Genomic DNA, 23,650 nt, shown 5'->3' with positions numbered 1-23,650 from the left:
ATACCAAAATGCACAGGTAGGCGTATTCAGAGCATAAAGAACTAGGGGTGAATGCCGTGCTTACAACATAGGTGAAACGTGCTGAGAAATGGTGTACAGTAGGTATGGTGGTTTGTACGCATGTATAAACACACGTGCGTATGATCACCCGTTCTTACAGGTAATTTTCACTAATTATAGTCCCCCTGTTAATTTTTAACACATTTCCAACTAACGTGATATTCTGTATGAAATTCTGTCATGAAGTAGTCCAGATGAGCACGACTTTGTTTTTAACTTTGAAGCAGAACGTCAGCTGACAGCAGAAAACGCAGCGTGCTGATCTAAAGGAGAAGCCAGGCAGCGCGTTGCCGACTTACCGACTGCCTTCAGAGAGGCGTACTTGTTAAGCTCTTTGCCTGGGGGCTGTTGCTCATACGGGTTGGTGATCTGTCCCAGGCTGGGATACGAATGCTGATGTGCCATCTGAGGAAGGAGGGGAGATGTTGGCATGACGTTATTCATCTGTGGTGGATCTGTGTTAAAGAAAATTGACAAGCATTAAGAAAAAAGTAAATCAGTCTTAAGGTTTTAACATCGTTATCCAGTATAGATTAGACAGGATATGTCATGAGATTTAATGCAACAAAACACTATTTACTACCAAGCGGGAGTTTGAGTATAGCAAACCTGTACTTCAAACAGTTAATGGCATGATTAAAGGCTGACAAATGATTGTAGCAATACATGCTAACTTTTATATAAAGAAGATCTTGGAACTAAAAAATAGGTTTTCAAAACAATTGAACACCAACACAAAGACTGAATTTGCTGCAGCATTAGGATACAAACCAGAACTTGACGTTCATTCCAAGGCAGCCTGAGTACACGGCAGCAGCATCACTCTGTGCAGTTACATAGCCAGGCTAGTTTAAATTGTCTCAGGCAGGCTGCTGCATATATGCAGTTGCACTGCTTTTAATACCAGAACCAGCTTCGTTATTTGTACAGTGCTATGTTGTGTTCTGTAGCCATGCCCCACAGTGCAGAACATGCAGTTTTGGCCCATGACTACCAGTAGGTAATTTCTTCAAAGCTCACACTTTGTCCTTATGTTTTCTCCTTTTCCCTGACAGCAGGTATCACAATATCATACCAAGGTAACGTTTTCTGTAGCAGACATCCCTCAAAGCAGAAGCTAATTACTGCTTATGTATAGTTTTATACCAACACTCACCCCGTATCCATTCTGTAGTTGATTTGTTCCTTTATAGTAGAGAATACAGCCTGGATACTTTTCTTTCTAAGATAAACCATAATTTATTGGTTGTTTTTAATATTTGATTCCAGCCTCTGAAAAGTTTGGTCAGAATTGTATGCTGCACTCAGTTTGCAAACCTAAATTTCAACAGATTTCAGCATGGTCAGCGTATCTTTTTTGCTGAGTCTTTCTCCAGGCTGTTTATTTTGAGATATTTGGAGCTGATTGTCAATCCTAGAACCTTATCGTGGCTTCTGAAATCACAGAGCAGTGCATTTTTCTGCTGCAATGAAACCATGGTGCGGAATTGGTGACAATACAGTAACTCCCACAGCATCAAGCACAGGCTTATGATCATGTAGAAAGCAAGCTGGGCAGCTAGGGGAAAGAAGGCTTATTGTGATGGAGCGAGTGGAGTGGACCACCCCCCAAAGTGCCCAGAGGCGCTGGCAGGAGCCAAATATCCCTGCAGTCTGCCGGGATTTGAAGGGAGTTGGGCCACTTGGCTTCCACAGCTCATTAATGAAGCGGAGTGCAAGGAGCTCTGAAGCCAGTCAGCAGATTTACTGCTGGGAGAGAAAAGGACAGCTAAAGAGCTATTTCACTTTCTCCTCCTTCACCGTTGCTGCTGCCTGGTGCTGTCTCTGCTGCTCAGGCAGAGGCTGTCCCTGCCGCTGCTGCGCAGCGTAACCGCATCCTCCTACCACACACGTACACACACATTGTGAGCGCACCTCGAGGCAGCTGACCAGAAATGGTACAAGTGCTGCTGTCGAACAGCAGCAGGATTCTTTGTGCTGCTGCTGCTTGTTAGTAGGGAATGAACTGGTTGTGGATAGTAGGTAGAGCTGAAGGAGAAGTGATTTGCTCATAACAAGAGTTTTTCAGTAAGTGTTTGTTTTTTTTTTTACCAAACAAATGAAATCTGAAGTTGGACTTTTTTTTTTTGCAAATACTGTGCCAGATCAGGAGAAACATTTTGTTATAATTTCAAAGTTTTATATATATATATAAAATAAGTTGGCTCACTTTTTAAAAAAAGAGAAATGTTATTTCGGATTGAAAACCAGAAACTTTTCCCTTCCAGAATTCCCAAAAAAAGTATTGGAACACTTTTTGAATCTTTTTTGATCGGTTTACCTTGAAAGGGTAAGTTTGTTAAGTCAACTCTTTCACAGAAACAGTCATTATTTTAATGAATGGCTATTTTCTAATAAATAAAAGCTCTCAGTAAGTTTCTGTCCAGATGTAGTACTGACATGTCTGATGTAAGTGGAGTGACTCTTCTCTTAGAGCAAGAGGTCATGAAATCCTATTCCGTTCCCATTCTGTCTCTAGATATCTCTAGCTGACAAAAGGTCATACTCTGCTGGCTTGAACCGTAAAATTGTGGACCACACTTTCCAAGCCAGCCACGTCTTCAAATGTATCTCTTTTATGGTTGCGCCTACACGTACCCTTTTGAGGAGGCATGCTTGCGCAGCCAGCCTGCGGTAACAGGGCAGCTCTGAAGATACCAGCGTGGGTGGGACCTTTAATACAAGGAAGGTGTCAACCTTTTACCACTACATTCACTCTCTTTTTTCTGAGTAGAGCTAAATCAGCACTTCGTAGATGCTGCTACTACAAAGTTCCATTGTGGCAATTCTTATTATTCAGTCTGTCCAAATATTATGATTCCACTGTGATGAAAGTCTGGGGAGCACCAGTATTTCTGCGCTCTCTGCCAAAGTGACTTGCAGCTGTGGAGACCTGCAAAACCAATGTAAATAAGATGTAATTAAACAGGACTGTTTTTCTAGCTCTGTTTCTTACTCAGACCTATCATTTTTACTCAGTCATCTCTTTAAACATAGGGAAGAAAGTTACCCCAGGTGTGTACTGGGGAAAATGGATTGGGTGTACTAGTTCTTCATCCAGCTGTTCAGTGGCAGACTATGTTGTTACCATGTTGCTGGGTTGCTAACGTTGCTGGAGTTTGGTTCTCTGAGTGTTTATGAAGATGTAAAGAAAGATGTTTTTCATTTCCAGATCATCCTTGACTTCTCTTTTGTCTTGTTAAAGGCCCAGAACTCTCCTGAATTATGAATTTCAAGCAAATTAATGACATTCATTCACTGCCACACTGACTGCACAGTCCCCCTCACTCATACCCAGATGCTTACACAAGACTAAGTCATCACATAGAAGACACAGTTCAAATTACTCATTCAGCTGGCCATTTGCACAAAGTAAATTAGGCAAAAGGCCAAACTCTGGCAAAGTGCATTGAACTATATTGAAGAACGATTCCTATTTATGAAGAGACTCCCATTGGAATGCACTCCTGAGGCCTAAAAGGACAATATCAGCTTGATCTCTGCATCTGTCTGAATCTGAATCATGCTAAATTTTAGTCTAACTGCCTGTAACTGGTGAATGTTGCGTTTGTTTGCAAGCTCGCGAAACTGTGTGATCTGATTCCTTATCTTTGAGTTTCTAGAAATAAGTGAGCAAATGGGACACTTGTGGTGTTTTCTCCACACATAGTGAATGTAATGATGATGGGTAAATTCACCTATATTTGGATGCTATTTAGGAAATGTTGGTAACTGAAGTCACAGTGGTGTCATGCCAATTCTGCGGCAGGTGCGGCGGCAGGGATTGTAAGTCCTGGCACCACGGGGAGCCGGGCTCAGCCACAAGCACCTCAGAGGCTTTTGGCAGGACCTGCCTTGCCTGTTCGGCGAAGCCCACGTTTGTGAGTGGAAAAGGTATGGGCCTCAGCAGCATTGTCTTCTGCTTGTAAATACTGCCTCCGTCTCAGCAGCACTGAGTAGGGATTCTTTCAGGAAACGAAGAAATTTGTCATGTGAAATGTGAAACTTGAGATTTTTCAATCTGAGATTTTGACTTTTTTTTCCTGAAATGGGAAAAAATAGTAAGTGTTACATTTTGGGGAACAAATAATAATCTACTGAGTTATGCAAAACATTTTGGGATGCAAGCAATTGGTTTCAACTGGAAGAAAGTTTAACCAGAAAAATCACTACCAGCTTTATCACTGACCTCTAGTGCCAAGTTAAACCCTTTGTACTTATAAACCAGATATTCTGTGATTGGTATTTGCAAGTAGCTGGCTTCTTTGGAAAGAAGGACACCTTTAACTTGGAAGCTGTGGCTGTGCTGATACATTACTTTTGGCACCTGGCACTGGTACATTGTCCAGCGTGGTATTCCATATAACCAGCTGCACTGTGCCACTGCCAATTGATGTCTTTATTTTTAAAAGACAGAGAATATGAACATCACAAAGAGTCAAAAAACTGTTTGTGCCGCAGCTTCTAGCATGAATAGTCAGACCTGATTAGCGATGGTGATATTGTAAAAGATCCTGCAATATTCACAACCTATCTTCCTTTCTGCTGAAGCAAGGAAATACAATGCCAGGCTGCTTCCTGACCTCCCAAGACTCTGAGGAGTCATTCAGGGCACAGTGTTAGTGGTTTGCTCTCTTTCTACTACCAGCCCAAAAGGAAGAGTTTGAAAAAGCATGTCGGAGCTCACGACACAAAAGCTAGGCGTCTACTGGGCTGAAAATGAGATATACAGGAAAAAAGAAAAAACAACAAAGGTCTTCAGATGCTGAAGGGTGCTCTTAACTGTTATCCCCCTAAGAGGTCCAGGTTTAGAAAAACTTGTGGGAGGCAAATGGAGCAGAAAATAAGAACTGGAAGGTAGCTATACCAAAACCAGTTTATAGCTAGAGAAAGTGGGGTCTACACCCCAGCCACCAACAATGAAGCCTTGGAAATGGCTAAGGCATTGGCTTCTGCCCGCAGTCCCCGTAGCTGACAAAGACCGATCATTACATCATCTGTTTATTACCTTCCCCTGTATCTCAGCCTGTGCAATTGAAACTTGTATCTGGATGTCACAGATAACAGCTTACTGCATTTTTCAAGTGCAAATGCTTTTTCGGACTGTTTCCACCCCTTCCTGATTGTGAATTTTGGAGTTGATTTAGTGTGCATCACGGTGATGACAATAATGTAATTGGTTGCTGTAGCTGTGCTGCACTCTGTCCTATTAAGATGGTGTCATATCTAATTTATGTACTTCATTCAGAAATCGAGGAATGGGCATCTCATTAAATACAAATAAGAACCCAATCTTGAAACATCTGACACACCATGGTCACACGTATGAATGTGGCAAGACAACGCAAAAGCCGCAAAGCTTTTTGTTTGTTTTGTTTTCTGCATTGTTTATAGAATATATTGTGCTAGTTTGATTATTCTTGTCAAGAAGCTGCCAGGGTTATGGGAAATACTCCAGGGTAGAGGAAGGGATGCTAGTAGGCTGCTAGCAATAATCAGCTGCTTCACTGTTTGAGAGCTAACAGTGTGCCGTTAACATCCCTTACGCTCAGCCACTGTCCTCCTCCTCTTCAGCCGTTGGAGGGTGAAACCTGTTGTGTAGAGTGGGCTGGGGATGCACTCCTTCCTGCGGCAATGAAGTCAATGATTCGGTGCTTGAAGACAGAGAAAATGAAAAAACTCCATGGGCACAGAATGGAATCTATTAGTAAACGAGCAGTTACAGGCATAAGGAAAAGAGCAAATGAGACAGGCGATGCAGTAACAAAACAGGAGAGGCTGGGGGAAGGGCAGGAAAGCAGAATGAGATTTTGCTACAAAAGCCACCTGCAGACACACATACAAAAGAAGTGAGAACAAGACAGACAAAAGAAGACTGGGAAGTCAAGGGGGGAAAGAAGGGAAAATTCAGAGCAAAATATAATAGCTGAGCGTTTTCAGATACTCAAGAGAAAAAGATAGGCCCTCAACTAAAATTGAAAACAACAGCTATGAAAACAGGACAGATCTGAGTGATTAGAGAATACCAGTATAAAATTGCTCCCCTCCAATTCATAACTGCACTGTCACCAACATGCATATCTGCCTCTTTGTTCTTTAGGGTATTATACTTAATTACAAGACTAGCTCATCCAGCGCTGCATATCCATACTCGGATTCCTACAAGCCTCACCAACAGAAACTGCAGGTGCTAGTTCTGAAAAATCCCAGATATAATGAAAGCTGTGGGATTTAACAACTTCACTATGCCTGTAAACTAATTCCTTTCAGACCTGTTCCCTCCTGGATAATACAACTATTCTCCATTCCTGGGACTGAGCCTCCTGTTGGGGCAAAACTCAAATCCTTGGCCTGTATCCTTGCTCTTGCCTCTCTGCAGGTTGTCCCAGCGCAGTTGTACTGACCCTCCCTGAGGTTTTGTGCGTGTCGATTTCCCTACACCTACATAACTTGAGTTTTTTCTCTCTGTATAGGTATTGTATTGCTATTGTCATTGTCGCCTTACTTAGATTCTTTGCCCCTTCCTTCAGACTTGCATTAAATGTTGTGTTTTCAAAGGATATCCTTATTCACATCCAGAGCATAGTTGCGTGCAGGAGCATACAAGGGTGTGTTCTGCAGCAGCTGGTACATCAGGCTCAGGCTGCATGTCCGTTAGAGGATGCACTCTTTGTGCATCTACAGACATGGACGTCAGGGGTGTGCTCCATCCAGTTTGGCAGCCGCTCTCTGTCCAGTACTGGGTGTGTGGCAGGAGGGTGCAAGAGTTCCAGTGGTGTTTGTGTGCAAAATTGTCTCTGAAAGGTGTGTGCTTATCCCTTACACTTGGAGTCGTGCCCAGAAACAGCGATGCAGGTTACGCCTCAAAACAGCAATCCTCTGAAACCCTTTTGTTTGCATTAACTGTTAGAAATCTGCACAGTCTTGTTCTCCATGTAGTCATCAAATGGTATTTCAACTCTTGTCAAGTTAATGATGCTCTGCAGCAATGTTTTCCACGCTCTAGTACAAGTCCTAAACTGAAAATTATTCCTATTATCTAATCTTAATTTCTCTACCTTGCAATTTAACTGATACTGTATTTTAGCAAGAACAGATGCTTGCAATCCCGCTTCTGTACCATTCACTATTTTATATACTTTTTTCACACTTTTCAAATATCTGTCTCTTTTCTGAAGTCAATAATTTCACTCCTTTCAATTCTTCTTCATCTGACAGTTTTTCCAAGCCTTGATCATTACCATTGCCATTTCTCAGCACTTGTAGTCTTGCAGTGAAGCTTCCGAGATGAAGTTCTACCCTCACTAGCACAGGAGTTGTGTTTTCTGTATATAATGGTATCGTAAGTCATTCCTGTAAGTCTCTGTCTCTTATGATATGCAGACTTTTTTTTTTCTCATCAGTGATGCACAAGTCATGTGAGTAGTTGTATTTTCGCTAAATGTGATAGCTCTGAGACAATACATATTTTTCATGGCAATTTACGCTAGCCAGTTATCTGTTCTGTCTCTGCACTGCAACACAAAAACATTCTTGTAACACAGACAACCTACCTGTCTAATCACCATCACAAAAAGGATCTGAGATGAGTGGAATGGCATTTCATCCAGCAAAAAAATGTTTCTGTGTAATGGAAGTGACAGTCTGCAGTGTAAAAGCCTGTCATCAAACATAGTGTCGTGTGCCTTCCCCTGTCCTGTCAGGCGGTTGTGGGAGTTCATCCTGTGCTACATGCTGTACTCTGGATTCTCCCTGGTGTCTCTCAGCATACTGGCGTCTGGTGCTGTATGTTTGCTGCTCACTTCCTACGTGATTAGCCTCTTGGTCTGCCACTGTCTGCCATGGCAGCGGTTGCATGGTCTTTCACATGTGGATATCCGAAGCTTTTCTCCCCCAAATAGAAAAATGCTGGACACAGGAACATCTTCGGTTACACTGTCAGATTCAGAAAGGTATGAAAGTCCTTACGACACGGTCGTGGTGTGGACTGTGCCGACAGCACGGAGCACAGGCAAGGGAAGCGTATCCGCTCCTGCAAGCATTTATGAATCAGCAGAGTTCGTGGCGCTGGCTGACACCAGGATTCCTGTTGGCTCAAGCTGAAAATTGGCAGGAGGTAGGATGGCATAATTACTCTTAGCACCTTGTTGATCTAATTTGAGACACTGATGAACAAAGTTATTATGGACGCAGTCTTTATGAGAAAGCATTACGGTAGGGAGATTCATGAGCTGGTGCTCAGAGAAAATGTCACTCATCTGGACCTGGGAAGGAAGGTCAAGGAGCCAGGTCACAAACCCCACAGCACTCTGCTCTTGGTGCGTATCTGAGGAGGAACTGACCTTCCTCTGGCAGGAGCGGTAAACTGCAGAGACACATCAGCAAGCTGCGTAGTCAGAGTGTTGTTGTTGCTCAAACAATGCCCCATGCCTGTTTTTAAATGGCAAAATTCCCAAGTTTCCTTCCAGTGCAGTGGAAGTCTGTGCTGCTGTCAGATGAAGGTAATGCTATCTACGCGCACTCGAAAACAGATGGACTCTTCATTCACAGTACTTTTATCTGAAGTGCAGATGAGGACAGCACTAATTTTACAACACAAATCCTCCCCTCTCCACCTCTTTAATTTTCTGTCTACATCTTTCGGGCACTTACCTATGTGAAAGTCAGAGATTATATTTCTTTGAATAATGATTTCAGGAGAGGTTGAAACATAAAAGAAGGAAAATTAGTAGTAATGTGGCCAAAGCAGTGTGGGGCTCCACTGCTATCTGAGTCCAGCCAGGGAAGTGCACACAACGTTCCTGTAAAAGGGCCTTTTTCTTACTCAATATGCTGTTACCACTTTATGTTTAAATCTATGGGAATTATTTATATATATAAGCATCTCATGCCTGTGAGCTCTTCTGAACTCTGTGTGACAGGTTACAAATGGGGAAAGAGACCACTGCATCTCTGTGTATCAGTGAAATCCAAAAGCTGGTGACTGAAGCTTCCCACCACCTGCTGTGAGGTGCCGAATTCTCTGTGGTCGCAGTGATTTAGGAGATGGGGCCTTCATCACGTGTCAGGTTTGGGCCCCTTGCTTCTGGTTAGACTCTCAGGGTGTAGGAGTTGTGTTCTGTGAAATCAGTTGGCTGTTTTACTGCCATGTGAGGAGGGAGTGGGGCATCACTGGCCTGGCGGCTAAACTGCCTGGACACCTCTCTCTTCTGCTTTCCATTTCCCTTGCGCTCTGTGCTCTGCTGTCATGCTCGCATGCTTGTCATATTTTCTGGGCTCTTGCTTTGCGAAAGGGCTACAGTCTCAGGTTGGTTTTCCATGTAGATCTTTATTATGTGACACCATGTTTCCTTTCATGAAGGTTATTTTTGCGTCCTCTGAAGGTTTGCTTTTCCTTCATAATTACTCACAACCTGACAGATTTGTAATCCTCTGGTAGGATTTGTGACATTGTAATCTTCTCTAGAGCAACCCGTTGTGGCTTCACAAACAGAGGATTATAACCTTTAAGAAGGCAATAAGCAGATGAACTCTTGAGATATCAGGACCCTGCTTTCATATCAATTTCCAGTGCTTGAGTTGTGGGAGGGCAGGGAGCAGTGCTGTGTTCTCACTCCCACCCACAGTTCTGGTTTTCTTCATCTTCTTTTGCCTCGAGTAGCAGAGTCGAGAAATTAATTAAACGCACCAGTTCCACACACTTTGAGCACTGCAAATATCCTTAGCTATGCAAATTAAGAAAAGATAAATTCAGCAAATTTGACTTACACAACAGAAATTTTTTTACCCCAAAGAATGTTCTTTACACCTTCCCATAAGGTATCAGCTGTTTTACAAATCAAACGCTTTTGTACCTTTTCACAGAAATAGAGTCTGCTAAGATGTACCAGCCAGCTCAGATTCTTTGTTTTGCCTGTTTTGTCTTTCAGTGAAACCACTTCTGACAATTAATATACTTTTACTTAATGGGAATGGGTCTGTCATTATAATATTTATTCTAAATGTTTATATGCTTTACTTTTTTATTGTTTTCTCTTACCATAATGGTTATTGATGACCAATAAGTATAAATTTATATTCAACTTGAATATATCAAGTCCTGTGAATGAATATATTGAATATATCATGTCCTGTGAATGAATATGATTGAATATATCATGTCCTGTGCAGCCTGCTGTAGGTGACCCTGCTTCGGCGGGGGGGTTGGACTAGATGACCCACAGAGGTCCCTTCCAACCCCTACTATTCTGTGATTCTGTGATTCTGTGAAAAATTCCCTTACTTCAGGCATTCCACTAATTTGTCTGTCAGCTGTCCCAATATACCAACTGTTTAGATGGAAAAGACTAGACAGTATAAAAAGTATAAAAGCAATTATAAAAGCAAAAAAGGAGGGTTGGACTAGATGATCCACAGAGGTCCCTTCCAACCCCTAACATTCTGTGAAACGTATTACTGACTTGATTTCTTTGTTATTTACTGTTATGTCTAAGCAGTAACATAGTGGTCTCCTGCCTATAGCCTGTGGGTATTAAATTGCCCATGGGATTCTCGCATTGTACATGGGCAAAAACAATGGAAGAGTTCAGATTTAAGGCAGAGCTAGAGTTAAAATTGGAAGGAAGTTGCTCAACATTGGTCCCCTTCAGTCAGCAAAGGTTGAGGACAATTTCACTAGCTAATCATCCAGTTAATGTGGGGTCTGAGGAACATTTTACTTAAATATGTATCTCACCTGAGCATATCTCAGTGGTATATTCTGTTCTGATATACTTCACCCAGCAACAGAGAAGAGCATGCTTTCTGCTTTCTGGCATAATTTGGTTTATTCTTTTAGAGTCTCTATAGAGATGAAAAATAGATCAGTGTGCTACGGTGAAGCTATAATATTGTTACGGATCTCTTCTTTCCCGATCCACATGTGCAAGTCTTATTAATGTCGGTGCCATTTTTGTTTTATTAGTCTGTGTTAAGCAAACAACAACTTGGAGAAAGAACTTAAAAGGTCAGTGAAGAATTCTGTTCTCAGAGAAATAGCCATAATTTGTTATCTTTTAGAATAGCAGAGAACAAAATTTACGGATTATAGAGTAGGATGCATGTTACCTTGTTGCATAGAATCACAGAAAATACAAATGACTGGCTTTTCAAAAGATGACCTCATTTATCCCATACTCCTCTCCGGAAGGATTACCTGTACTCTTGACAGATGTTAGTCACGTTTTTAAAAAGCCTCCAGTGAGGGTGTCCACAGCCCAGCTGCACAATCTGGTCCAGTTCTAATGCTATTCCAGTGGCGCTCTCACTTGTCCTATTATCCGTTTTACAGTCCCTTTCAGGCAGTTTAAGGGCATTAGTTCTCTTATCCTCCAAGGATATGGAGAGCAGATGACTACTATCCCTTGTGCTGCAGCATTTCTCGCATTGTGAAGTCTCTGCACTGCAGAACAGGAATGCTTTCAGTCTGCTCATACAGCGTGAATAGAGGTCTCAGACATCCAGCCTTATTGAACACATCTTTCTTGAGGTTTGCCATCTTATATCTTCTCATATTTCTCTTACCTTGCAGGATCTCTACTTATTTATGCACCCTAGCATACTGTTTCTTCTCTGGCATGAGCTTGGTGTTGCTGATACATTTCTGCCTTCAATCTGCTAAAGCCCAGAAATCCTTTTATTTCAAGCTGCTTTTTACCATCACATACCTATCCTGTGTTCGTTTAGATGATTGTTCTTATACATAGAACCTTGCATCTCATTTAATAGGGATACACCTCATTTTTGCACATCATTTTTCCAGCTTTTTAGGATCTTTTGAATTCTAATTCTGTCCTTCCAGGCTTCTGAAATTCCTTCCAGCTCGGTGTTGTCCACAAATTTAGTAAGTTTATGTACACTCTGTCCCATCATCCTCCTCATTAATGAAATTATTACACAATATTGGAGACAGAATAAGTCCCTGCAGAACTCCATTCAGTTTACCCTTCCATTTCAAAAAATATGAATCACTGGGGACTGTTCTCTGAACGCAGTTTTTAGACCATTTTGCACCTACCCTCTAGAAACAGCTTCTGTAATCTTGTTAAAAATCAGGACTTATTATATCTAAGCTTTCCCCCATCCAAAGGGCCTGTTACACTGTCACGGAAAGAAATTGCTGGGGTTTAGCTCCAGTTGTTCTTGACAGATCTTTATTAGTTGCTATTCATGACCATGTTTTGACAAGATGCTATAAGAAGTTTGATGAATTAACTGTTGATTTCTATTCCTTCTTCCTGTCCTTTCCCCTGTCCCTTAATTCATGAATTAAATGATTACTAAATTATTTTATTTGTGTTCTTTCTCCTCTTTTAAGGCTCAATAGCACACCTTTGTTTTTGACAGTTTTACAGAACTTCATCCATTGGGCGAGTTCTTAAAGATAATGGCTCTGAGAGGACTCGAGTCCTTTCTCTAAGTGCGCAGGATGAATCCTTTGGGGTTATCAAGTAGAAGTGTGTTATAATTTTTCCAGGTGCTCTTGAAACCAGCCCTTCCTGTCCTCAGGTGTGACCCCTCCCTTTTGTGAGGCTAATTTTGGTTAGTTGCTTGAAACTATTGCTTTTTTTAGTGAATACTGAGGCACTATTTTCTAAAAGGGACAATTTGGTTCTTTGAATCTTCAGATGTTAGCTTTTAGTAACTAAAAATTAAATAAAAATTAAATATTTTGGAGTCCTATATATGGTTCTCTTTTAATCAGCACCAAGCCATATATAAGTGAGCCTTTATATGAGCCACAGATTGGCCCTTTATGTAGAATAATAGCTGAACATTTAGATGCTTAGTTAAGATGTGTTCCACATTGTTATTTCAATAATTGCTAGATTCAATTTATTTTCTATTTAGATAATGTTGTTTTATCCAAATATATGCCCAAGAGTTTCAGGGGAAAAAATTAGATGAGACAGAAGATCAGACAAATAACTTCTTTTGAAGAAGAAAATGCTGTCTTTGGGAGGAAAAAATGGGGTATTGTTAACTTCTGTCTTATTTTAGCCCATCTCATTCGCTGTAGGCCTCTGAAGTGAAACTTGAAATGTAATAATGCAACCAAAGTAGACTAAGTATATCTTTATACGAGTAAATATAAAGCTGGTAAGTGTCCAACTCATTTTCTTTCAAGTAAATCACTTCTAGCTGTGCAGCCTAGGAAGGAGGTTATCGTGCTACCTTGCAGGTAGGCCGTCTGGCTAGAAGCGATGTATCCTGTTCACAGAGCTTGACATTCTCACCAGAAAGAGAAGATACTTGCAAACCCCTCCGGCTTGAGAAGAGGCACGCCTTGTCAGCTTACAAGGCCCACTGGTCTTTTTAGTCCCGGCATTGCTACCCCTGGGTGGCAGATGCTTAGGCTGAAACTCTTGCCATGTACTTGACACTCGCCAGAAAGTAGTTACTGGTTTGTAACTTTCTCATTACTCACAAATGTTTCCTAGTGTAGCTACCGGTGATGCTGCAGCAAGAGGTGAAATAACTCTGTTTGTTTTGTGCTTAGGCACTAGAGACAAGAAGACAGAGAAAATGTGAAAATAGATTTTAAAAAATACAAATACTTTCCTTTCTGCACATAAATTGTGAATTTCAGAACCTATCCTGAGAAGCAGGGGAAGAATATCTGTCCATTTTTATCCTGGAATTATCATCCAGGCATTTACTAGAGGAAGAGACTTATTCCTAGGGTTTTCATTTGATTTTAAATTGCAGTTTTGTAAGGAAATGAACATCGTATTACCACATGCCATTTAATTTTGGTATTCTAAATAATCTTAAGGATCATTCAAAAGTATAACAAATTACTTCAGGCTCCCATTATTTGATCCTCTCTGCTGATGATGTACCTGCCAACCTACTGAAGGAAGTGCCAAATAGACATAAGAGTGGAGGAGAGGGAGGACAGAGAAAATCTTTCCATAATTAGGACATAGTCAATCCTTTGTCTACGGGAACATTATTTTCCTTTTTAACATTTCAGTAGCGTTCCCCTTTTATTTTGAACCTTTGGACTTAAAAGGCAACTGTGATAGCTGCTGTCACAGCCCCCTTGTTATTTTAAGAACCTCTTATGCGCAATATCTGTGATCAATAACGTCCATGCACATACCCTGATGTGCAGCATAAAGATGACCTAGTTCTATTTTTGCATTTTAACGGTCTTTTTTAGTATGGCAACTCTACTGGTAAAGGGACAATGATGAACATATGTCTCAATAGATGAGAAAATCCAATTGCTTTGAAGAAGCAAGTATCAGTGGCTTCTAAAGACTTCAGCCACCCGAACAGAGGTTAAGATTATCCATCCTATTACAACCTTTTTGCCAAAATACAAGCATTTTCTTCTAAATAATCTTTACTGGAAGCAGTTACCAAAACAATGGCAGTAGTCTAGGCGCAGGTCACTCTGTTCCTCTGAGAATAAGGCATAATGGGCTACATTACTGTGGGCAGCAGGGCGAGGGTGGGGATTCTGCCCCTCTGCCCCGCTGTGCTGAGACCCCCCGGGAGTCCTGCATCCAGCTCTGGAGCCCTCAGCACAGGACAGAGCTGGAGCTGTGGGAGTGGGGCCAGAGGAGGCCCCAGCAATGATCCGAGGGCTGGAACCCCTCTGCTGGGAGGAAAGGCTGGGAGAACTGGGGCTGCTCAGCCTGGGGAAGAGAAGCCTGCAGGGAGACCTTAGAGCAGCCTCCAGCGCCTGGAGGGGCTGCGAGAGAGCTGGAGAGGGGCTTGTGACAAGGGCCTGGCGTGACAGGACAAGGGGCAGTGGCTTTAAACTGTGAGAGGGTAGGTTTAGATTAGATATAAAAAAGAAATTCTTTACTCTGAGGGTGGTGAGGCCCTGGCACGGGTTGCCCAGAGAAGCTGTGGCTGCCCTCTCCCCAGCAGCGTCCAAGGCCAGGCTGGACAGGGCTGCGAGCACTCTGCTGTGGTGGAAGGGGTCCCTGCCCAGGGCAGGGGGTTGGAACTGGATGGTCTGTAAGGTCCCTCCCAACCCAAACCGTTCTATGTATCTATGTTATCATAGGCAAGTTGCTTAGTCAAGAATGCCCTTCAAGATATGCAGCTGGCATGAAGGGAAAGCTGGAAAAACCCTCCACCTGTCCAGTGGTGGAAATCAGAATGGACTAGTCACAAAAGGCTGAACATGTGAGCTTGTGTGAGCTGTTGTGCTATGAGCTGTAGAGGTACTACACTTCTCCTTCTTCGGGCGTTTGTACGTTAACGTTGCTATCAGTGCTGCTAGTCCTGCAGCTGGGACTGTTGGGTCAGTGTCCTGAGGGTGTGTGCTCACGGTGTATGCACCATCCTCTTTCATCCTCCCCTGCCAGAGGTAAATCTGAGACCTGCAGTTCTTCCTGCCAGAGAACTGTACTGCCTTGTCAGGTTTCTCTAGGAGCCTTTTCTTTTTTTATTGCTTATTTGTGTTCTCCATTATCCTAAGTTAGACCTTTTTCTGCCTCTTCCTCCTCCCTGTAATCCATGCAGGGAATGACCACTTGGCTGTGTGGCATCTTCAGCCATGTCTTCTCTAAGTTTAAAGCTGTCTGTGCTACGTTCCCCTGAAAACCATCTGCACTGCAGGTGTCTGTACTGTCTCAGAGGCAGGCACAGGATATGGATGCGTGAAAATATCTCCAGCCCAATTCTTTGGTCTCCACCTTCTGTCTGGAGGGCCAAGATAGGTGGCTCTGGGGCCATCCCCATGCCCTGCTCTGTCCCCATGCCCAGATGCAGGGTGGATGCTGCTTGAGGGCTCTGCCAGGCAGAGGTGCAGACCCCTAACCAGGCTCCGGCAGCCCCGCGGGGACAGACGCCCAGGCTTGTGAGGGGCCAGCACAGCTGGAGGCGGCTCTGCAGGCTCCTCAGAAACGCAGCTGGAGCCAGAAAGGCAGGCCAGAGAGAGAACAGCATCAGCGGTTCAGGCCTCCTCCGGGGGCTGCTGCTCGCTCCACCGCAGTGCGGATGACAAGCAGCGTCTGCCCCCAGCCCAGCCCTCTCCAGCACTGAAGGCGCACGCAGAAGGGCCTTTGCGTCCTGGTGCCCATACCACCCATGCTGGAAAGGCAGCGACTGGTAATAGCAGGAGGAGGATACACCATTATCTCTGCGTGCCACACAGGGTGCTCCCCCTCCTCTGAGAAGGCAAGAGATATATATACCAGCACCTGTTGGCTCTGAAGAACACCAGTGCCAAGCTAGCCTGAAGCTGCAGGAACGGGAGTACTGCCCTTGACACAGTTGTGTCCAGAATGGTCACACTAGCCACATTTTCCATCCACTTTCTTTTCTCCTCTGTTCTCACTTTCATGTCTCTGGTTTGAGAAGACAAAGTTACAGGCACGTGCCACCCTTCTGTGGCATAACAACGAGAAAAAGAGAGGAAGATGATTATTCCCTTCTAATTGCTGCTAAGTCAATTTAAAAGAAAATATGTCCAGCTCTTACAATTGTAATGAAAGTTCCCACAGTGTGAGTCTAGAGTGAAAAAACTCGCCTCCATAAACTTCTTGTTGGACAGCTTCCCTTCTTTTCTTTGGAATTAAAAAAACCCACCAAAATTAATGAAGTCTCTCAGCTCCTAGGTTATTCCTTTCATGACCTCTGTTTGCTCACTATTCTGTCCGTTCTTCTTTCTTACACACTACAAATTGGTGCATTGTATAATTTGTAAGTTGAGGCAAATGTGTAAAAACATAGATCTGATGTTTTAAAAACTATCTTATTTAGGGTGAGGTTTTGATCAGTGCTCAGGCTAGCCTTTACTTGATTCCCAGTGAAACTGAGACTTTTCAAGAATAGCAGAATCAGGCAAATTTAGAACATTTCTGAAGCTCTGTCTGAACGTATTTTATGAACACCTACTTTAATGGAGTTAGGCCAATATTTAGAAACTGAATTGCAGTAATTCAGCATATCTTCTGTCGTGACACCTCATCAGTGTTTAGTTTACTAATGTGCTGATGAATTAGATTCACGGTACCTTTTATATCCTCAACACAACGCAGGCGTCGGCATGGTTATTTGCACTCCTCATTGCCACTGTGCCCTCACCTCCCACAGAAGCCCCTACCTCCCTGAGAACGCCTCACCCCTTTCATCTCTTTTGACCTTCCTGATGAGACCAACTTCTTGGTTTCTCTTTCAGAGCTGTGTTTTATAATGTCGCCACTGGAAAGTCACTGGGATCAACAACCCTTTTCACAAAAGCCACTGAATAAAAATGAGTTCTTAAATGAAGGCTCAGTCCTTGCAAATGAATGCGGGTTATGTTTGTGCTGGTGCCTTGGAGGTGGGGTGGTTGCGATCCCTTGACAGTTCCCTGAGCTCTGGTTCTGTCTTTCATTAAACCATAGGAACATTATTTTGAGTCTGGTATGTAAATGCTCGCACTGGTATTCGTATTCATGCACTATTATCTTTTCTAAATGAGGCAATGTACATTAGTACATTGATTAGGACATTGATTAGGACATTAGGACTGATGTTTCTGACTTCAGGATTTTACTTTGTTTATTTAGTTACAGTCCAAATACAAAGCTGTTGTCTTGCAGTCCTTTACCTTTCAGCGGGGTGAGCTGGATGGGTTTACTGAATGTGAGAAATCTGTCAAAACTGGACCTTTTCCCTCTTGACAAATTGATACTTAAACAGAAATATAGGGTGTTGGGTTTCAATAATTTGTTACCATGCCACTGCATCAAATGCAGGTTCCTTTAACAGCCACGCTTAGCTGATACAAAACGATGAATGGAGGACTGGGACAATTTATTTAGCAATGATGCTAATTAACAGTGCTCAGTTGAACTCAGGTGCCTCTTGGCATGGGAACAACACCCAGGACAGATTCTGAGTGCCTGCCCAGTGCTACCTGCCTAAAGTAAAATGTGTCAGAAGGCAGGCTGAATAGCGGACGCAATTTATGTCCCTTTATGATACGACCCTTTTTGTCATTTCTGTCTCCTTATTAGCTGGACTCTTTGTCACCCACTGGTCTTTCACAGTGCAGTTCTTTATCTCAAAAATAAAGTACACGCCCAAAAGGAAAAGTAAAATTGATGCTTCTATTCTCAGACATTTCTAGTTATAACCTATTACTCTGCACACATTATTCTTAGTGCATTGTGGAATGCCTCTTTAGCTTTCTCTGAATGTCTTCCAAGAACAAGGCTTCATGGACTCCTGCCAGGCACAAGCACATATGATTTGTATGCTGTCCTTTTCTCTCCTTGTTGGTAGCAAAACTATTTTGGCAACAACCTTCCTACACTTTCCTCAATTGCATCTTGCTCTAAAACTTGTAGAAGCCAAAACTGCAACCCTCTCAGTCCAATCCAGTCAGGTGCTGAGGGCCCCTGTTTTCTGTGGGTTTTCACTGATGGCAGCTTCCATGAACAGCCCCTGGAAGAACTGAAATTCTAGGCACAGCAGTATCAAAGGAGCTGCGTGTGGGGTCAGCTTTTCAGCCCCGGGACTGTTACCTGCCTGCAAGGCTTTGCTGGTGAGCAAGAAGCTTCCTGCGCAGCTGACTGAGGCAATGAACTCTTTCAGTGTTACACAGATTATTATGAAAACTTTCCCATACAATCTTCTTATTATTTATTTATTCCTGATGTGTTAAGAATTTGCCAGGCAGAAAGAGGCACAGTCCCTGCCCCAATGGGAGCCCGCTGGAGGCTCTGATATTTGGATGCCTGTGAACTTCCTCAGTGACCAAAGGCGATGTCCTTGTGTTAATTCCGTCAGAACTGCTGGTTCTCACAGCGTGTCACTGTGAATAATCTCTGTTTACAATGACGGGTCATTACTCAAACTTCCCACAGAAACTCAACATGTTGTAAATGTGTTTCCCTTTGTCTTTATTATATTTTACCTCCAATTTCAATCAGGAGTTTAATCAGGAAAATTCTCTCTGTATTATATATGTACAGCTGCAAACACTGTGGTTAATAGTTCCTTTCCAGTATAACTGAAGATAAATCACACAGCAATCACTTCATCTTCCCTTCTCTATCTTAATTGTGGATTTTTGGACCACATTCTAATCTTTTATGTAATATTTCTATGACCTATTAAACACCTGTCGTGTTTCACCCAAGGGTGGTTTTTGCTGCTGGCTGTAGTGATCCCTTGCTTTGACTGGCAGAGTAACCTGCCTCTCCTTCTCTCTCTTTCCGAGCAGAAAACAAGTAGACACTTCGTTAAACAGTGGTCGTGGGCGCAGAGTCCAGTACCTCAGTTCCTGACTACAGCACACGGCCTCCTGTACTCATGGTGAAGTCACCAAAAGACTTGCAATGCAAACAGTGCATCTAGTATATTTTTTGGAAACACTTCATATACTTCTGCCAGTGTTTTTGATGGAGACGTTATAATACAACATTTTTTTCATTGTCTGTACAGACTTCACGGCAGCTAGCATTTGCTCATTGCACTGGCCTGGCAGAATGGATTCACATGTGTTTAGAAAACTAAATACTATCATGAGGCAGCTTAGTAGGAATGTCTCAGTTTTCAATGGGAAGAAATGGTTGAAATGTATGATGATAGCCTACAGCCTTGTTTTATCAAATATTTGGAAACAGAAAATCAAGTTAGACAAAACTTTATAAGCAAGGAAACAGCAATAACGTCTGCGAGACAGAGGGGTCTGCCATGCTAATGCAGCACTTTTAGTATTGAGCCTTGCTACATCCCGTACAACCCCCACGCAATGTAATTTTGTAAAGCAGCAACTCCGATGCCTCGCTTAGAACTTGTGTTCCTAACGCACAGAAAGTATACAGACAAGTAACCCCCTGTTTGATTTCAGCAGTGAGATCTTTTTGATTAAATTCCGTATCTGGGAGAATCACTTATATCCACAGAGAACCACTAGTGATTTGTTATATCCTCTAGTGCTTAGGGGAATTAATGTCAAAAAAACCCAAATAAATGAAAAAAACCTTTGAAACAGAGTCTGCCTTTTTTTAAATATCAGTTGTCCTTGCAAGAGTGAGCAACTGCATATAAAAAGCAGGGAACATGATATGCACAGAAACAGGATAGGGCAACAGAACAGCTTTTCTTCTGAACACTCCGTGTGACTTATGCTGGGATTACTAAACGCTCATTAATCCTACATCTTGCAGAAAAATGTAGGGGAAAAAAAATTACCTACTTGTAGACTGTACTTATTTCATTGAATGTTAGGGATATTAATGATGCAATAGCTGCACAGAACATGGAACCTAGAAGTGTGTCCAGCTTCTCTCCATATTTTTATTAGGTTTTTATTTAAATGTTTGCAATGGAAGAAACTTGGGTGTGTTTCCAAGCCGTTACAAGATTCTGTGGTTTGCCTGCAGTCACGGTAAGATGGAGAAAGCCATACGAATCTGAGACTTTTGTCCCACAAATAAATACCATAAGAATGCCTCCTCTGTGTGTCAACAGTTATTGCCTTTATCAAAATAAATTGCAAGATCTTTCACTCTTCAGATTGGAGACGGACCCAGAAGGCAGATAAACATGTGCTTAACTGCCAGTTATGAATCTGTTTGGCCTTGGCAGGACTAAAAAATGTAATAGGACTTTTCTGTCTCTTCTCTTTGAAATTCAGTAAGAAGAGAATGAAGATTTTTCTGTTATGTTTTATATTTTTTTTTTCCTCATGGGTGGATGAGCACCCTTTGCTTAGCTATTCCTTTTCACAAAATAACAGAGGCACAAAGGGTATTTCTGTAATTTATTATGCATGCGTCAGTCCACTTGACTAGAGATTGGTGGAAGAACCTGACCTGTCCTGTGATGAAGGGTATGTAAGCGGGGGACAATTCTGACATTGTAGGCACTCTACCTGGTGGATGTGTATGAGTATCTATTTGAATGTTAACTGTTGTCACTTCCTAGCAGGGTTTCCTTAGAGAACAGTGCTTGCTCATACTGATACTTGGACTTTCTGCTCTGCATTTAAAGCAAAGGCTTGCGATGCCTTGCTTGGCTAGAGACAGCACCACTGCAAGGCGCCCGGAGGAGGGCGGCCAGGCTGGTGGCAGGGCTGGCAGGCACGTCTGCGAGGAGCGGCTGGCACTCTTGGCAGAGGAGGGGGCTGAGGGGCGACCTCCTGGCTCTCTGCAGCTTCCCGAGGAGGGCACAGGGAGAGGGAGGTGCTGAGCTTTTCTCCTGGGGACAGGAGACAGGGGAATGGTTCAAAGCTGCACCAAGGGGGTTTGGACTGGACATTAGGAAGCATTTCTTTACCGAGAGGGTGGTCAGACCCTGGAACAGGCTTACTAGAGAGGGGGTCGATGGCCCAAGCCTGTCAGTGTTTAAGAAGCATTTGGACAATGCCCTCAGTAGCATGCTTTAACTTGGGCAGCCCGGGACTGGTCGGGCAGTTGGACGAGATGGTCAATGTAGGTCGCTGCTGTTCTATTCCATTAAGCCCATAAGAGACAATGAAATTAACACCTATTTTGCAGAGGTATTTTTTTGCAAGTAAACCATATATTTCATGCTTCAGGATACTAAAATATGAGGCTTTTCTATGGAGCAAATGTGAAAGCAGGTGCTGTGGTTTGTAACAAGTGAGTTATTCTGCTAGCAGCAAGGCTGCTGACTTTTTGTTCGTTCGATACCAGTCTGCTTTGGGAGCCACACTGCTCAGTCACTGATGTCATCTGGTGTGTAACGGGAGAACACAAACAGTATAACGGGGGGGAAGGGTGGAGGGGGGAACCAGTGTTTTTGCATTTTAACTCTGAACCTGTAAAATCTCGGCTCTGGGCAGGAGTACGGTGGAGGTAGAAGGGCCTCTGCGGTCAGATGATCTCAGCAGGGACAGCTGTGTCAGGAAGAGCCCAGCACTGCTGCTTCTAAAGCCATGCCGTCCTGTTCCCAGCTCGATCAGGTACTACGCATAACCATGCCATGCATGTAGACACATTATTTGTGTCAAGTCCTAGACTGGTTGAGGACTTATTTTCCATATGGGACCCATTTGATAGAAAGTGCTTGAGCACAATGTGTTCACATTCTAAAGCCATCCCACACAGTGGCACTGTGCAGGCACCTAAGTCTTTTTCTGGACAAAGACCCCACTGATGGTGGATCATTCTCATTGTGCGTGGTGGGGTTTGGAGAAAACCCCAGGTTTCAGCAATACTGCTTACAGGAATTGCCGTTTTCAGGATTCAGCCCTTTGCAGTTCAGTCTTCAACCACACAAACTGATTATGCAGGGAAATAGCCAAGATTTGCATGAGGCACTGGAAAACATGTTATAAAATTTTCATATATCCTCCTCCGAATAGCTTTAGTTCATACCTATTTCTAGGCAGAATTCAATTAAGCAGTATCAGAGCCAATATCAACAGCACAAAATGATACAGCTGTAGATAGCCGTAACAGTGCCTGTTAATAATCTAAATCATTATATTACTTTTGTGTGTTATTGTTGTCATTGTTTCCAAAACCAGAATTGAGACAGGTGCTAAACCTGCAAAGTTTCGGCAATTATCGTACATTAGCAGCAGTTATATGTGAACCAGCCACCCACTCCTACATCTGTAGCTGTGTAGTACTAAACATGTTTAAATGTGTTGATATATTGTACCCGACGATTGTATATGTGCCTGGTTCATAGAAAAATCTCTGTTTTGACAGTGTAATGGATTTTATGTGAGAGCAATACTGTCAGTAGAAGGAAGGGTTGAAGGCTCTGGACGCTGAAGTCCGTGGTTATTTTGCCCGCTGTGGTTGCTCTACAGGCAGCACTGATACTCTACGTGTCTTATCCAACATGAGGTGAACGACACTTTGTAAAAGTGATGTGAAATAAACCATGGCCACCTTGTTTTGAGGCAGAAAGCCTGATATATTTACTTTAGAAAAAGAGTAAACCTGTTCTAAGTCAACTGGTAGGAGTTTTGGCCATATGAGAAAGGCCAGCTGTGACCCTTGGTTAGTCGACAGAGTGGGCGTATGCGAGTTGCCTGTCCCAGTGGCTTGCTTACTGCACTGGAATATGATGCTGCGAGGCCTACGTACAGGGAATCTTTAAAAATTTAGGTTTGGAGGAATACAGCTGTAAATACTGTATGAATGTGATAGTCACAGAAAGAATTAAAAACAGACATAGGAAGAATTAAAAATGCATAGCCTGGAAAGATTAAGGTAAAATAAGTGGTTGCTTGGGAAGGTTGGGCACCCTCTCCAGAGCAAGCCAGTTGAAGCCTGGATTCAGGGTATAGGTTTGGTGGTTTTTTTGAAAGCACTAAAGCTAGAGGTGTTAATAAAAGGCAATAATTCTGAGGAAATATACAGGACTATAATTTGTGATTTGTTAAATTCTGAATTCACTTTTATTTTCCAAAACACCTGACGCTAAAGGAGTCTGTGCAAAGACCTGAAGCCCTGTAGTAACACTTCAGGCCCACGGCTCAACACTGATGAGTCTCAAATGAATTGTTCTGATTCCAAAACCAAGTGCAATTAGAACAGCCTATTGAATGTCAACTAAACACAAGTATCGTGAC

At 42.8% G+C, this 23,650-nt stretch overlaps 1 protein-coding gene across 1 annotated transcript in view; it reads right to left on the bottom strand.

The window, feature by feature from the left end:
• Positions 1-23,650, bottom strand: part of SHISA9 (shisa family member 9) — a 183,271-nt gene that overhangs the window by 21,702 nt on the left and 137,919 nt on the right. The window contains exon 3 of the mRNA XM_075436695.1: positions 360-515. Coding sequence (XP_075292810.1) covers positions 360-515 — 156 coding nt within the window. The remainder of the gene's footprint in view (positions 1-359; positions 516-23,650) is intronic.

Source organism: Opisthocomus hoazin, chromosome 15, assembly GCF_030867145.1.
Source record: "Opisthocomus hoazin isolate bOpiHoa1 chromosome 15, bOpiHoa1.hap1, whole genome shotgun sequence".
Classification (NCBI taxonomy): Eukaryota; Metazoa; Chordata; class Aves; order Opisthocomiformes; family Opisthocomidae; genus Opisthocomus; species Opisthocomus hoazin.
The sequence above is the reverse complement of the archived record's forward strand: the minus strand, read 5'-3'. Positions and strand labels throughout refer to the sequence as shown.